A 13838-nucleotide genomic window follows, 5' to 3' on the forward strand; every position below is an offset into this window, starting at 1 on the left:
GCTGTAGAGATAGGAAACTACAAAGGACCAGTGAATTAATCAGATTGTTTTCTATATATCTGCACTCTGAATTGTCCAAACGAGCACTCTTCAAAGTGCTGTCCCTAGACAAGAGCCTCAAGCATCACCTGGGACTTCCTAGAGAAACAGAAGCCACAGCCTCTCCCTAGCTGACTGAGTGTAAGAAGGCCTTCAGGTGACTCTGTTGAATGCCATAGTTTGAGAACCACTAATCTAAACTAAAATCTGATCTTGCATTTAGCTGAACAGTCACTTGTGATTTGCTACAAAATGAGCCTCAAAACATCAGCCTTCAGTATATCTGGGGGCTGTGCTGGTTCCATGATGCTTAGGCCTATATATAATGGCACAATATTTGCATCTAACAGTCATCCACTACACTTATTTTTTCTCCTGTACTGTATATTTGAGTCATTTCTAGATTGCTTATAATACCTACAACAAGGTAAGTGAGTATAAATAGTTGTTATCCTGTATTGTTTAGAAGAAGACAAGAAACAACGTTTGTTGGCTGAGGGCACAGATGTGGAACAGAGATGATTGCCGATTACACACTGCCGACTCAGCATGGTATGTGAGGGAAACAGCGTCACCATGAGACTGTCCCTGCACTCAGGTCCCTACACCTGCCTCCTCCAGCTCTAGGATGTTTGCTCATCTTTTCACTTGGGCATGTGCAAGGTGTCTGGCTGCTGATGACTGCTAGGTGGGCGCTGGGCACAAAGGAAGCAGTCTGAGTGCAGGCCATAGGGCAGGCCAAATCCTACCAAGCTCAAATAACAGGCACAAGCTCTTTTAAGACCTCCTTCCCAGAATACAGGTATGCACGGGACTTTGGGTTTACAGGTATCCTGACCTTTCGGATCAGGTCTTCATAAAGAGATTTATATATGAAGGCATTAATTTACCAAATGTTACCAAAACAAATTAACCAGAAAAAAATAGAAATTTAAAAGCAAGTTTTTAAAACTTTCAATAATACATAAATAATGAGGTACGAGAAAAAGAAGGCTCTGCAGACATTCTCAGAAGCAGAAATCCTTGCTGTGCTGCACAGAGATTTACCACTCTTGCTCAGATTTACCACATCTGCTCAGGCCCCGGTGACTGCCCTTTGCCAGCAGGGATACGCAGCAACTGCACTACAGCAGGGAGTCCCCCATTAGCACAAACTCACCTCCACCCTTAACAAAGACAGCCAGAGCAGGTCCTGACAATTCCTTTATCTCCACTGCCCATCCGCACCTCCTTCCCATCTTCAGAGTTCAGTTTTCAGTATGAAGTTCCTCTTGTCAGTGCACTGCTCCTCAAAGAGGCAGTCCTTAGCTCTACCCCATATCCACCCATTTCTAATCTGATGCCCCCTAGCTCTGGTGCAAAGACCCACGTGTCAGGAAAGGAAAGAAAAGGCAAAACAAACAGTAAATTTTGCAAAAATTCACCAGGGAGAAAAGATTCTGAATCAGCACTCTGATTTGGTCAGCTGTTTTTTTTTTTTTTTTTTTTAACTCTTTTCTGCTTTGGTCCCAACTCCACCACACAGACAAGCTGCCCGCCAAAAGGAAAGCAGATGGAGAATGGAGTCCTGGCTGGTGGTTGCTTGCTTCCTGACAGCTCTCCCGTAGGACAGGGCAGGATTAAGGAGGTGCTGCACCAAAACACCAAAGTTCCCCAACTCTGATGGCTGAGTCCCAGGAATGCAAAAAAAGGTGAGAAATCCAAAAGGTGAGTTGACAGCTGAACGGCTCGGGCCAGGAGCCCAAAGTGCTCAATGCAAAGGTGCCAGAGGCAACCAAGGTAGCCTCGGTTCTTCTCACCTCAGGGCCGTGGCATCAGTTCAGAAGCACCATCTTGACAAGGCGATGCTAGCTACCAAGGAAGGAAGCCAGCCTGGCCACAATCAGAGGCTGCTGTCTGACAAAGGAACTCAGGTGATGAGGGGGAAAGCCTGGAGCACCCAGCTCTACCTGAAAGTAAGAAGGAAGAGTTAGGGTTGAAAAAGACCTGAAGGTGCCAGGGCCTTCCTGTCCCAACAGACACCCTGACGAGGCAGTGGGAGGTCACTAGGCCCCAAAGGCCATCTACAAACTCCTGGGCTCCACTGCTCAGATCTCAGCCTCAGTTCTCACCTCCCACTGAGAAAGTCCGAGTCATGGGACTGAAAGTAGAAAGCCAAACAGAATGAAGGATGAGTTTACCAAAGCTTCTATGCAGGTGGAGTGGGGTTTAAGACAGGATCTCACTAAATCACCTAGGCTGGCCTTGAGCTTGAGATCCTTCCTCCTGCCTCAACTTCCTAAGTGCTGGGATTACTGGTGTACACACTACACCCAGCTCAGCCCTTGCAATGATTCATCTATACAGTGTTAAGGACCTTGGGAGAGAAGGGCTGGTAAATTCTTTCCTATTTCTGACTTCCCACTGGGAGCCCTAGAAGCCTCGAGTCTTCCATCTATCAGGCAAAGGGCCAGGCCACTGAAAGATGTTGCCCAGAAGGACAGACAAATTCCAACACGTGCTGTGAAGCCAGTATCACCTGGGCCAAGTAGATGACTCTTGTAATTTCCTTCCCTCCCATGGTGACAGGCTGCAAGATCCAAGCACTAGGCAGGATTTCCCCTCTGACCATTTGTCTGCTGGGTCTTGGCATAGATGTGTCATACACAGACTGAGCTGCCATGACAGACAGGTGCCCCTAGGGACAGAGATGTGCGTCAAGGGACAGGTTCAATAGTCAGCATAGTGGAAGGCAATGCTGGGCCAGCCTTGAAGCTGCCCCTGCCTTGGCCCCACCCCCAGTGTGCTCTCCTTCTCACGGAGGACCCAGTGCCCACGAGTGCTCCATTCCCCGTTCTTCCCACGACATCTTTACCACCTGTGAGGCAGGCACCTCTTTGGCTTCTACGCAGACACAACAGAAATCCCTCGGCTGCTTCAGCGCACACAGGGAGGCATTGCACACAAGGTACACTGGAGAGGCAGGGCAAGGGAGTCAGGAACTGTGGGCAGACCTTCTAATCCTTCTGCCTTCAACCCCTTTATATGCTGACTGACACTCAAGGAAAGTTAGGCCAAGCGCTCTGGGGTGGCCTGAGGAGCGGGCATCCCAACAGGGCTGCCTCCCACCCTCTACCGCTGTCCCTGGCCAGACTCCTGAAGCCTCCTTCCTCTGAACTCACCCAGGCTGATGCTCTTGGTCACCCGCTGATGCAGCCTTGCTGTCTGGATGGGCTTGTGATACAGGGGCCACAGGGTTGGGTCACTCACAGCTGCCCACACGTGAGACAGCGGCTGGACCACCATTCCTGCCCCCAGGAAGCCGTGACGAGTAGAAGAAAATTCCTTGTAGTAAAGCTGTACCTCCTGCTCCTTACCTTGATAGCTGAAGGACCCCAAGGACCAGAAAGAGGAAGAGGTAAAAAAATAAAAACAGGTTCCAGCTGAGCATGGTGATGCACACCTATAATTCCACCACTTTGAGAGGCTGAGGCAGAAGGATCACAAATTCAAGCCCAGCCCAGTCATTTAGTGACATAGACCTTATCTAAAAGTTTAAAAAACAGGGGAGTGGGGTAGAAATGTAGCCCAGGGTGAAGACTCTGGGTTCCAGTAACAGCAAAACAAAATAAAACAATGGATTCCAAAGCAGAGAGGAGAGCTCAGGTTATGGGATTCTGGGACACTAGGCAGAGAAGGGGAGGAGAAGCCAAACAAGACAAGGGTAAAACTGCGACAGAACCAAGGGACTTACTTCCAGCCTGCTGTTGCCTCGCAGCTGAAGAGGTTGTGAAGATTATCTGAACAAGCAGCCATTACCTGGGGACACAGTCACCACATTATACAGTTGGCAGCATACACACCAGGCCCCTAGGTCAGTGAACACCTGTTTCTCAAGATAGCCACTGAGGAAGGCCACAATCAAGGTGGCCATAATCTGCACAGCTCCCCCCGCCCCACCCAAGCAGAGGTCTGGCTAAAGCAGACAAATAGGGCAGTTACATCGGCCATGGATGTGTCCACGATGTGCTTGGCCAAATCCTGGTAGGAGGAGGAGAAGCAGGTTCCCAAGCTAGACAGGCTGGATGGCGACCAGCAGCAAGTGCCCACGGAGCCTCTGTGGCCTGCCAGAAACAGAGACTCTGAGACAGCACGAACCGCAGATCCTCAGGACATTCACAGCTTTCAGCAGGGACATCAACATGAACACTGATACTCTCAGGCCAGTGACTCACTCCTGAGCCCCAAACCAGAATCTATATCCCACCTGCCCACCACTCACCGTAGGCTGAGCTCTTCAGGGTAGATCCAGCCAGGTACATGTGACTGTTCCTGAATGCAGACCGGCTCCGCCCATTCACCATCCAGGTTTCTCTGGAACCAGGCAAGTGAGAGTCCCTCTGTGGAACAGAGGACATTCAGGGCCAGAGAGCCAGCAAGGAAGTGCAGAATGATCTCACTGTTGGCCTTTGATGCCTGTTTCAGACCCACCCTGCTGGGATTCCAGGAGGCAAGATGCAGCCAAGAGGTCACAAACAATAGAAATCAGCCCTGGCCAGGGATTTAGCCCAGCAGCATAAGCACCTGCCTGCAAAGCCCGAGGTCCTGAGTTCAATCCCCAGTACCAAAACCAAACAAACAAACCACTAGAGTGAAAAGATATTTAAAAAAAAAAAAAAAAGAAAGAAAGAAAGAAAAGAAAAGAAAGAAATCAGCTCTGGAACATCTTGCCCTCCAGGCCACTTTTCAGAATTCCAACAGGGATCAGAACTGAATGGCAACCTCAAGGATGGTGATGGGAGGCTTTCTGGACCACCATGGCAACAGGAATAAGGTTATGGCTTTGGGGTGGGAGGCTCGTGTGGGTCATAAAGCCAAAGTGGAAGATAAGGCAGAGAGGAAAAACACTGCTCTGCAAAGCCAAACCCCTGGTCCCTAAGTCCTAATGTGGAACCAGATGAGCTGAGCCTCTGGGTCCATGACATAGGCCCAACTTCTGCTGGCCTTAACAGGCAGTCACCAGATGACTTTTGTCACCACTTTTATAACCATTGCTCTGTGGAGCCAAGAAGAGTTAGCAAAGACTACCTGCTTTCTCATCTCGCTCCACCAGCTGCAGCAGAGAGCAGCTCACCCAGCTTAGGTTTAATTTCTTAGCTCCCTGTCAGGCAGCCTAATTACTGACCTGTTCCACCTGCCTTGCCTGCCCCTCTTCACCGGAGACTTCCTGTTAGGACCACAAGCTCCAAGCCCTGTTTTCACAGATGCACTTCCGGCTGTAGTTGATTCTCTCTATCCCATTCTCCTCCAGCCTCTTTCTCTATTCCAAGTAGCAGTCACACTGCTTGGGATTCCTGTGGCTGGGACCCACGCAGCTTCCAAGGCCACCTTCCTCCTGAGGCCTGCCTGGAGTCCCACCTCCAGCTCCGTCCTGTTCCTTTTGTTGAGTGGTTTTCAACCACACATTAGTATTGTGTGACCCTTTCAGGCCCTATTTACTATCTTACTCTGTAACTTGTTCCCAGGTGATCTCATCTGTTCCCAGTGCTACTCTGATGCCTTCCAAGTATAATCACGGATTAATCAATAAATATTGCTAAGACAATTGGGTAGCCATATGAAAAAGACTATTTCAGACCCTCCACAGCTCATGCCAAAATAAATCTTTTATGCTTTGTGAATCGAAGGTATGCTGAGGGTAGGGGAAGTGGAACATTATAAGAGAATATAACGAAGTCATAGTGGGGGTTACAATAAATAAACACCCTGCTATATCAAATATAATAATATATTTAAATTTTTTAAAGTTGGAATGGTAATGCACACGGGAGGATTACAAGTTCTAGCACAGCTTCAGCAACACAATGGCTTAGTGAGACACTTTCAAAACAAAACAAATCAAGGTTGGGTGCTTGGATGTAGCTTAGAACAAAAGCCCTGGGTTTGATCCCCGGTACTACCAAAATAACGAACAACAAACATATCGGATATAGCTGAAGGAATGATCAAATGAAAAATTTTAGCTTTAAACATCAATGAAAAGAAATAAAAATGAATTCTATGAACAACGTATGCCAACAATTTAGATAACTTCAATGAAATGGACAAATTTCTGAAAGGATACAAAATACCATCACTGACACAAGAAGAAACAGAAAATCTTAACCAAACATTTAACAAAACATCAAACTAGTACTAAAACTCAGGATAGCAAAATCTGCCAAATTAATTAGGAGTTAATATTAATTCTTCCAAAAATTCATTGTATAAGGGCAAAATAGCAATTAGAAATAAATTACTGACCAATATCTTTAACAATATATTACAAAATTTCTCAACAAAACACTAGTGAAGGATTGGAGATTTAGCTCAGTGGCTACCAAAAAAAAAAAAACAGAAACAAAAACAAACAAACAAAAAAAAAACACTAGTGAACTAAATCTAGCAATATATCAAGAAGACTGCAAATCATAACCAAATAGGATTTACTGCAGGAAATGTATAGTTTGTTCAACACACAAAAATCAATGTATTACCGTACTAACAAGGGGAAAACCCCACACGATCATCTCAATAGACAGAAAATCCAATATTCCTTTCCAGTTAAAAAATACACTCAACAAATGAGTGTAAAGAGAATTTGCCCAGCTTAATAAGGGTCAGCTATGGACAACTCACAGCTACTATCCTACGTAACAATGCAAGACTGCTTTCTCCTAAAAATCAGGAACAGAAATGATGTCTGCTCTTACCACTTCTGTACACTGTGCCAGAGATTCTAGGCAAGCAGGTAGGTAAGAAAATAACAAAAAAAGGCAGATGATAAGATCCTGTATATAGAATATTCCAAGGAATTTAATAAAGTACTACTAGAGCGTTCAGCAGGAGTATGCAAAACAAAATCCATATACACAAATCACTTCTAAAAATGAAGTAAAAAAAGTCCACTTATAACAGCACCAAAAGGAACAAAGTACTTAAGAACAAATTTAGGGGTGGGGATTTAGCTCAGTGGCCTAAACACATGCCTGGCAAGCAAAAGGTTGTGAATTCGATCCCCAGTACCCAAAAAACAAACAAAAAATTAAAAACACAACCAATTTAATAAGTGAAAGATGTATACCATTCTGCAAATTTTAAAACTGGGCATGGTGGTGCACACCTATAATCCCAGTACTCAGAAGGCTGAGGCAGAAGTATCATCGTGAGTTCAAGGACAGCTTGGGATACAAGGTGAGTTCGAGGCCAGCCTGGACTACGTAGTGAGACGCTGGAAGTTGAAATCAAGTAACACTTAAATAAAGACATTTACAAGTTCATGGCGTTAAAGTGTTAAGAGGCAATGTTCCCTTCCACCTTGATCAAAAACTCAGTGAAATCCCAATGAAAACACCAGCTGATTTCACAAAAAGTGACAAGCTGATTCTAAAATTCATACAGGAACATAAGGGACTCAGAACAGGCAGTTATCTTGAAAAAGAAGAAAAGTTGGACAATATCATTTTCTGATTTCAAAAATCTATTCCTGATCTCAGAAGTTACAGAAATCAAGACAGTGTGGTCCTGGCATTAAGAACACAGTAGCTCAGCAGTATAGATAGTACCAAGTGCTTAGCATGTGTGAATCTCTGCATTCGACCCCTAGCACCCAAAAAGTAAAAAAGACACAGACTAATGGAGTCCAGAAACAAGTCCATACATCTATAATCCACTGATCTTCCACAAGGACACTGAGACAATTCAATGGGGGAAAAGCAGGTTTTCTGATAAATGGTGATGAGAAGTGGGCATATGCATTCAACTTCAAACTTCCACCTCTTAACATAGGAAATCAACCCAAAACAATTTAAAGACCTAGATGTAGGAGCTACAAATGTAAAGCTCTCACAGGGTAATCATAGAAGAGAGATGTGATTGTTGTTACCCTGGACTAGGCATTAGTTTCTTAAATATGACACACACTAAAGGAAAACAAATGACATTATCAAAATTTTAAAAATTAGTGCTTCAAAGAGCACTATATGAGGACACTGAAAAAATACAGAGAATGGGAGAAATTACTTGCAAATTTTGTATTAGAATATATAAAAAACTAGAATACTTAGAAAACCATTGCTGGACGTAAGCCCAGCACTGAGAACATAGAGGCAGACAGATTATCATGACATCAAGGCCAGCCTGGGTTACACAATGAGTTCAAGTCCAGTTTGAACTACACAGTGGAACCTTGTCCCCCAAAACACTAACATTAAAAAGAAAAAAATTCAACTTTAAAAATAAGCAAAAGATCTCGATAGATATATCCCCAAAGATACAAAAATGTATATGGAAAGATGTTCAATACTATTTAGCCATCAGTAAGGCAACACATCACATCCAGCAGGATGGGTATAAGCAGACATAACCCTCACTCAGTGCCCACTCAGGACTGGCCCTAGGACATCCTCAGGACACCAAAATATGAGCTACTCAAATTTCTTTTATTTTTTGGTACTGAGGATTGAACTCATGACCTTGTGCTTGCCAGGCAGACACTTAGGCCAACTGAGCTAAACCTCCAGCCCTCAAATTTCTTACATAAAATAGCATAGTATTTCCATATAACCCTTTGTAAATCCTCTCCATCCTCCTATAACCTTTAAGTAATCTCCAGATTATTTATATCTAATTCTGTACCATATAAACACTGTGCATTATGGCTTGTATCTAGATGTCCCCCACAAAAGCTCCATGTGCTCATACATGGAGGTGCTTGTATTTCGCATGTGTGAATGTGGATTAAGAGGGTGATAACTGGGTTAGTCCACAACTGGTTTAGCTCTGTTCTGAGCATGAGGGAAGCCCCAGCCTGGCTGTGGGTGGCACCAATCAACAGGCTCACAGCTTGGATGGACTACAGAGGGACAGTAAGAAAGCAGGCTGGCCACACCATGGATGGTCTGCCATACCATGGACAGTTTCTCTTCTGTGAGGCCACTCTCTGCTCTGCTGCACATCACCTGCTTTGGAGTCAGCTGACTATGGACTGAAATCTCTAGGAACTATACCCTTAAATAAATGTTTCTTAACTTATTTTGGCTCAGCAAGGAGAAAAGTCAGACAAGATGTAAATAGTTGTTACACTGTGTTGTTTGGGAATAATGACAAGAAAAATCCTGTACACTTTTAATACAGATGTAGCCATCTTAGCTCTAACTGCATAGTAACATCAGGAGCTACAAACATTTCAGATACTTTTAATAGAAAGTTGATTACATCTGAAGATGTGGAACCTATGAATACAAAGGAAGGACATTAACAGCAAGTGGTAGTGAGGATCTAGCATTCTGCTTCCGGGGATTCATGTAAACAATGCATCCTCTCTGAAAAAGTTTAGTCTTTCTTCAATGAACCAAAAATTCAATTCTAAGTATATACCCAAGAGAAATTAAGGCATGTTGACACAGAAACTTGAACAGCTAGTAAATTACCTTTATTTCTAAAGCATATTTTGATCTTTCTAAAAACTACTAAAGAATGTGGATGGCAGCATTATTAGCAAGAGGCAAAAAAGACACATGTTTATCAGCTATTGAACAGATAAAAAAAGGTAGTCTATTCATGCACTGGATATGGGGGAGGGTTGGGACTCAATGAAGGGCTTTCTTACCAGGTTATCCCCTTTTGTTTTGAGACAGGGTCCTGCTGAATTGCTAGGCTACCCAGGCTGGCTGTGTATTTGTGACCGTCTGGCCTCAGCCTCCCTGAGTTCTGGGTTTACAGGCATGCGCCGCACCACGCTTACCCACACAATGCAATATTATTTGGCCATTAAAAGGAATGCAGTTCTACTAAATGCTATAACATGAATGAATTCTTGTAGGTTGGATTATCATTTCCAATAAAAGGATTATTTTATCAGAGCCTTACATCTGATGATTGATGACACTGGGAGAGCCATGCAAAGAACGGACACACAAGGCAGCCAGGCGAAAACAGAAGCAGACACTGGAGTAACATGGCTGCAAGCTTAAAAATGCTCAAGACTATGGCAGACACTAGGTTCCTGGAGAAAGGCAGAGATAGACCCCACACGATGAAGGTTTCTGAGGCACTGATGCATTGCTAACAGCAGGATTTCAGATCTGTGGCTTCCAGAACTATGAGACAATATATTCTGCTGTTGTAAAGCACCCTGTTTGTGAACACTTGTTACAGTGATCCTAAAAACTTATATAACCCTGAAAACATTATTCTGAGAGAGACAAGCAGTACAAAAAAGACCGCATATTACATGATTCCATGTATACAAAATTCTGAGAAAAGGCAATGCATAGAGACTGAAAAAAAATTAATGGCTACCTAGGGCTGAGAGATGTTAAGTTCGGGGAAAAGTACGTAATGGTGTAGTGTTTTTTTTTTTTTTTTTGAGGAGGTGAACAGAAATGCTTTAAAATTGACTATGGTGCTGAATGCACACTCTCCAAATATATACTAATGGCCAATGAATTACAATGACAGCAAAAGCATGTCAGTTACAAGTGAGGAAGAATTCATTTAAAAAACATGGAACAGGGGCTGGGGATTTAGCTCAGTGGCATAAGTGCCTGCCTTGCAAGCAGGCAGTTGTGAGTTCGATCCCTGGTACCGATAAAAACGAAAAAGACAAAAAAAAAAAAAAAAACATGGAACATGTCAAAAGGACTCAGGACAAAAATAAGTAAAGCCAGAACAATCAGACCAATGACATCAATAAAGATAACTATTAAATTACAGTCCACAGAATCCACTTCAAATAATGCTTTTTTAAATTTTATTTATTTATTTTTTTTGTCCTTTTCATTTTTATCGGTACCAGGGATTGAACTCACAACCACATACTTGCAAGGCAGGTGCTTATGCCACTGAGCTAAATCCCCAGCCCTCAAATAATGCTTTTAATAAACAATTCTACACATTACTTTATAACCTATGCCAGCACAACTTTTATATCCTGCCAATATCAGCATCATCTGGCTAATTTTGGCCAGCTTAGTAAAGTTGTATACAAAGGCTGATAAAAAATACCATGTATTAGAGAACATACTCATTAGTAAATAATAAGACACACTTGTAAACATCATATTGTTTCACTAGTGTGACCAGCTGAAATTAAAAAAAAGTGTATATGTATATATATATATGTATATAAAAATAGTTAAGATAGTCAAACTATTGATTTCTCTGAGTTCGCTAAAGAGAAAGATCTGTGCTAGAACTGTTCAGACAACTGAATGCAGGTGTCTTGCGCTCTGGGTGAGTGATTTGGAGATGGCAGGGCACAATGCAGGTACCATTGTTGCCCCAATTAATGTGTTCTGAAATTTTGTTGTAGCCTTTTTTTTCCCTTTTGATCCCTGAATAAAATGAATTTGAAACAGAAACCATGTGTATTTAAATTTTAAAAATTATTATAAAAAAAGACATTCCCACTAATCCCCCTCAAAATATACTACCTTTCATTTGGAACACACTCATCCCATCATTTGTGACATTTCCGGAAGCCATTCCAGAAGTTCTATTTCATGAGGATGCAGTGTGATAAAACCTACAGCGAATGCTGGTGCTGAGTGCCATCCAATGAGAAGGCAGGCTTGTAAAAATACCAGTGTGTCCTCATCCATGAGTTCACCAGATGTGTCACTATGTGATCTACGGTTACTCCACAAAGTACAAGTGACTATGAAAGACTAACATTTTAAATCAATTCAGGATGCCAAGGCAGCTGCAACAGTGCAACAAAAGAGACTAAACTGTCCAGGGTGTGATCCTCCTGCCTTAGCCTCCTACAGTGCTGGTTTATAGGAATGTGCCACCACACCTGGCTCCCAGCCAGATCTTACATTGGAGCTTTAGATCCATCTTTGTTGTAGTTGACTCTGCCTGATACATCTGGATTTCTTATAGGCACTTTCAACTTAGGAAAGTGGAAATCTTGGTCTCTCCCTAGATGTCCTCCCACATCCGTCATCACTGACCACCATCCCTTCAGCTGTTCAAGTGTATCCCTGATCTCGACTCTCCTTTCCCCTTCTTCTAACATCTAACAGTCATCAAGACCTTTATTTGCTCTCTCCACTACATCCACATCTGTTCACCTTCACTGGCAGTGCCCTTAGGCTAGGCAGCTGCCATCTCTCATGCCGCCTTTCCATGTCACCTACCAGGTCCTCCGCACTGCTCCTGCTGCCTCCTCCTGCTGTGGAATCTATGTCTCTCTTTAGCAGCTTTCTCACTCTTCAGCAGCTTTTGGTCACTTTAGGGAAGTCACATCAGAGCAAGTCCTTCCCCATGTCCCTACCCCATGTCATCCTCTATATCCCTGCCTTACCAGTTTTTGTTTCCGTTGTCCCCTCCTTCTATGGCCCACATCTTTCCTCTCCTCCTTCCAGTCTCAGTGTAAGTAATTTCTCACCAGAGATTCTACAGATTCTGCAGGACAGCCCACCCTGTTTAAGCAGGCTTAGTGCCCCTTCTCCAAATAATTTATTGAAACTTAATCATAAAATAAGCTGGTTATCTAGTAGTCACTTCTGTGTCCAAAATAGTGCCTGCAAAATAAACACTTGAAAGACTGGATAAACGAGAGGGTGAGGGAGGTGGAACTTAAGATGAGACCATGAGAAGGGCTGCTGTCAGCAGTGGCCCAGGAGGCATGGGTCTTGCCAGTCTCCTGGCTCCACAGTCGTGGCTCTGGCTTGTTCATGGCATCTGTCCACTCACCACACTCTCGGGGGACTGGAGCTGGCCCGACAAGGCTGAGCTGCTATTATAACCGGAGGTGATTCCAGACGAAAGGCTGCCGCTGGAGCTGGTGCATGGGGAGCTGGAGTGGGCCAGGTTATGTAGTTTTTCTTCTTCCTGGGAATGACAGTTCACCATCAGCCAGTTTCTGATACACCCATGAGACCCCATCCTATCCTTCCATCTCCTGTCTCCCATCACCCATGCGCTTCACTAGAAACCCTATAAAGCCAGGTCTGAGAACAGAGCTGGTCGGATGACAGCAGGAGGGGCACAGCCTCAGACTCAGAACGGCCACAGTGATGCGCCTTAGACTGGGTCTGCCCAGACTTTGGACCTATGGTACAGTCGAAGCTCACTCCACTCCTTACCTTCAGCAGCTGGGAGACAATCTGCTGGTGGATTCGAAGCTTCTCCTGTGCAGTCCGCTCTCGGAGCCGCTCCCGTGCCTGGGCAATCTCCACCTTGGCTTTCTCACGGGCCCAACGATAGTTCCGCAGCATCCGCTCCATGTCAGTGGGTGGGTGGGCAGAACTCAGAGCTGACTCTGGGCTTCTGTGGGTGGAAAGATAGCATCCAACACGGTGGATGGGAATCAGCCCTGCCTGCTTCACAGGCCAGTCTCTCACCTCCTTGAAGGGCTCATTCACCCCCAGCCCAACCATCCTTTCCTGTAACTTCCCACGTCAATCCTGCCGTATCTGATTCTTTCCTTTTGGTCCTGTCTGCACACCTCCACTGTCCACACAGCAGAGCCTCCTGGACATCAACTCCAGCCCTAGCTCCTCAAGGCCCCTCTCTACCACAGAGCCCCTTCCTGCAGGTGCTGGGTCCCTGTTACCTGGTGGTCTCCACCACATCCTTCCTCAATTGCTGCAAGTATTCTCGGCGCTTGCTGGGTAAGTCCAGGTCCCAGGAGGGGAAAGCCCTGTTAGGCTGGAGGCTCAGTCCTTTGTGGGGGCTTAGGCTCCGTGTCCTGCGGAAGTTCTGAAGTCGCTCAGCTTGTTCTCTTTTGAGGGTCTCAGCAGTTTGTCTTTGCCTAAGACAAAACAAGGATC

The 13838-nt window shown here is 44.6% G+C and overlaps 1 protein-coding gene across 9 annotated transcripts in view; it reads right to left on the bottom strand.

Annotated features, from left to right (window-relative positions):
* Positions 1 to 965: 965 nt before the first annotated feature.
* The window catches only part of Stard9 (StAR related lipid transfer domain containing 9), a 113699-nt gene continuing 100826 nt past the window's right edge, over positions 966 to 13838 (bottom strand). For 5 of the 9 annotated variants that reach the window (XM_063249550.1, XM_063249549.1, XM_023567531.2 and 2 more), the window contains 10 exons: positions 13622 to 13819; positions 13152 to 13335; positions 12760 to 12897; positions 4301 to 4418; positions 4021 to 4142; positions 3773 to 3837; positions 3201 to 3403; positions 2897 to 2991; positions 2558 to 2716; positions 966 to 1988 (listed from right to left, as the gene is read on the bottom strand). In XM_063249550.1, the coding sequence (XP_063105620.1) occupies positions 1887 to 1988; positions 2558 to 2716; positions 2897 to 2991; positions 3201 to 3403; positions 3773 to 3837; positions 4021 to 4142; positions 4301 to 4418; positions 12760 to 12897; positions 13152 to 13335; positions 13622 to 13819 (1384 nt within the window). In that variant the 3' untranslated portion in view covers positions 966 to 1886. The remainder of the gene's footprint in view (positions 1989 to 2557; positions 2717 to 2896; positions 2992 to 3200; positions 3404 to 3772; positions 3838 to 4020; positions 4143 to 4300; positions 4419 to 12759; positions 12898 to 13151; positions 13336 to 13621; positions 13820 to 13838) is intronic. The other 4 variants (XM_023567530.2, XM_003475447.5, XR_010047771.1 and 1 more) reach the window with 4 other exon arrangements.

Source organism: Cavia porcellus, unplaced genomic scaffold, assembly GCF_034190915.1.
Source record: "Cavia porcellus strain 051 isolate PalLab524CR breed Dunkin Hartley unplaced genomic scaffold, mCavPor4.1 scaffold_6, whole genome shotgun sequence".
NCBI lineage: Eukaryota > Metazoa > Chordata > Mammalia > Rodentia > Caviidae > Cavia > Cavia porcellus.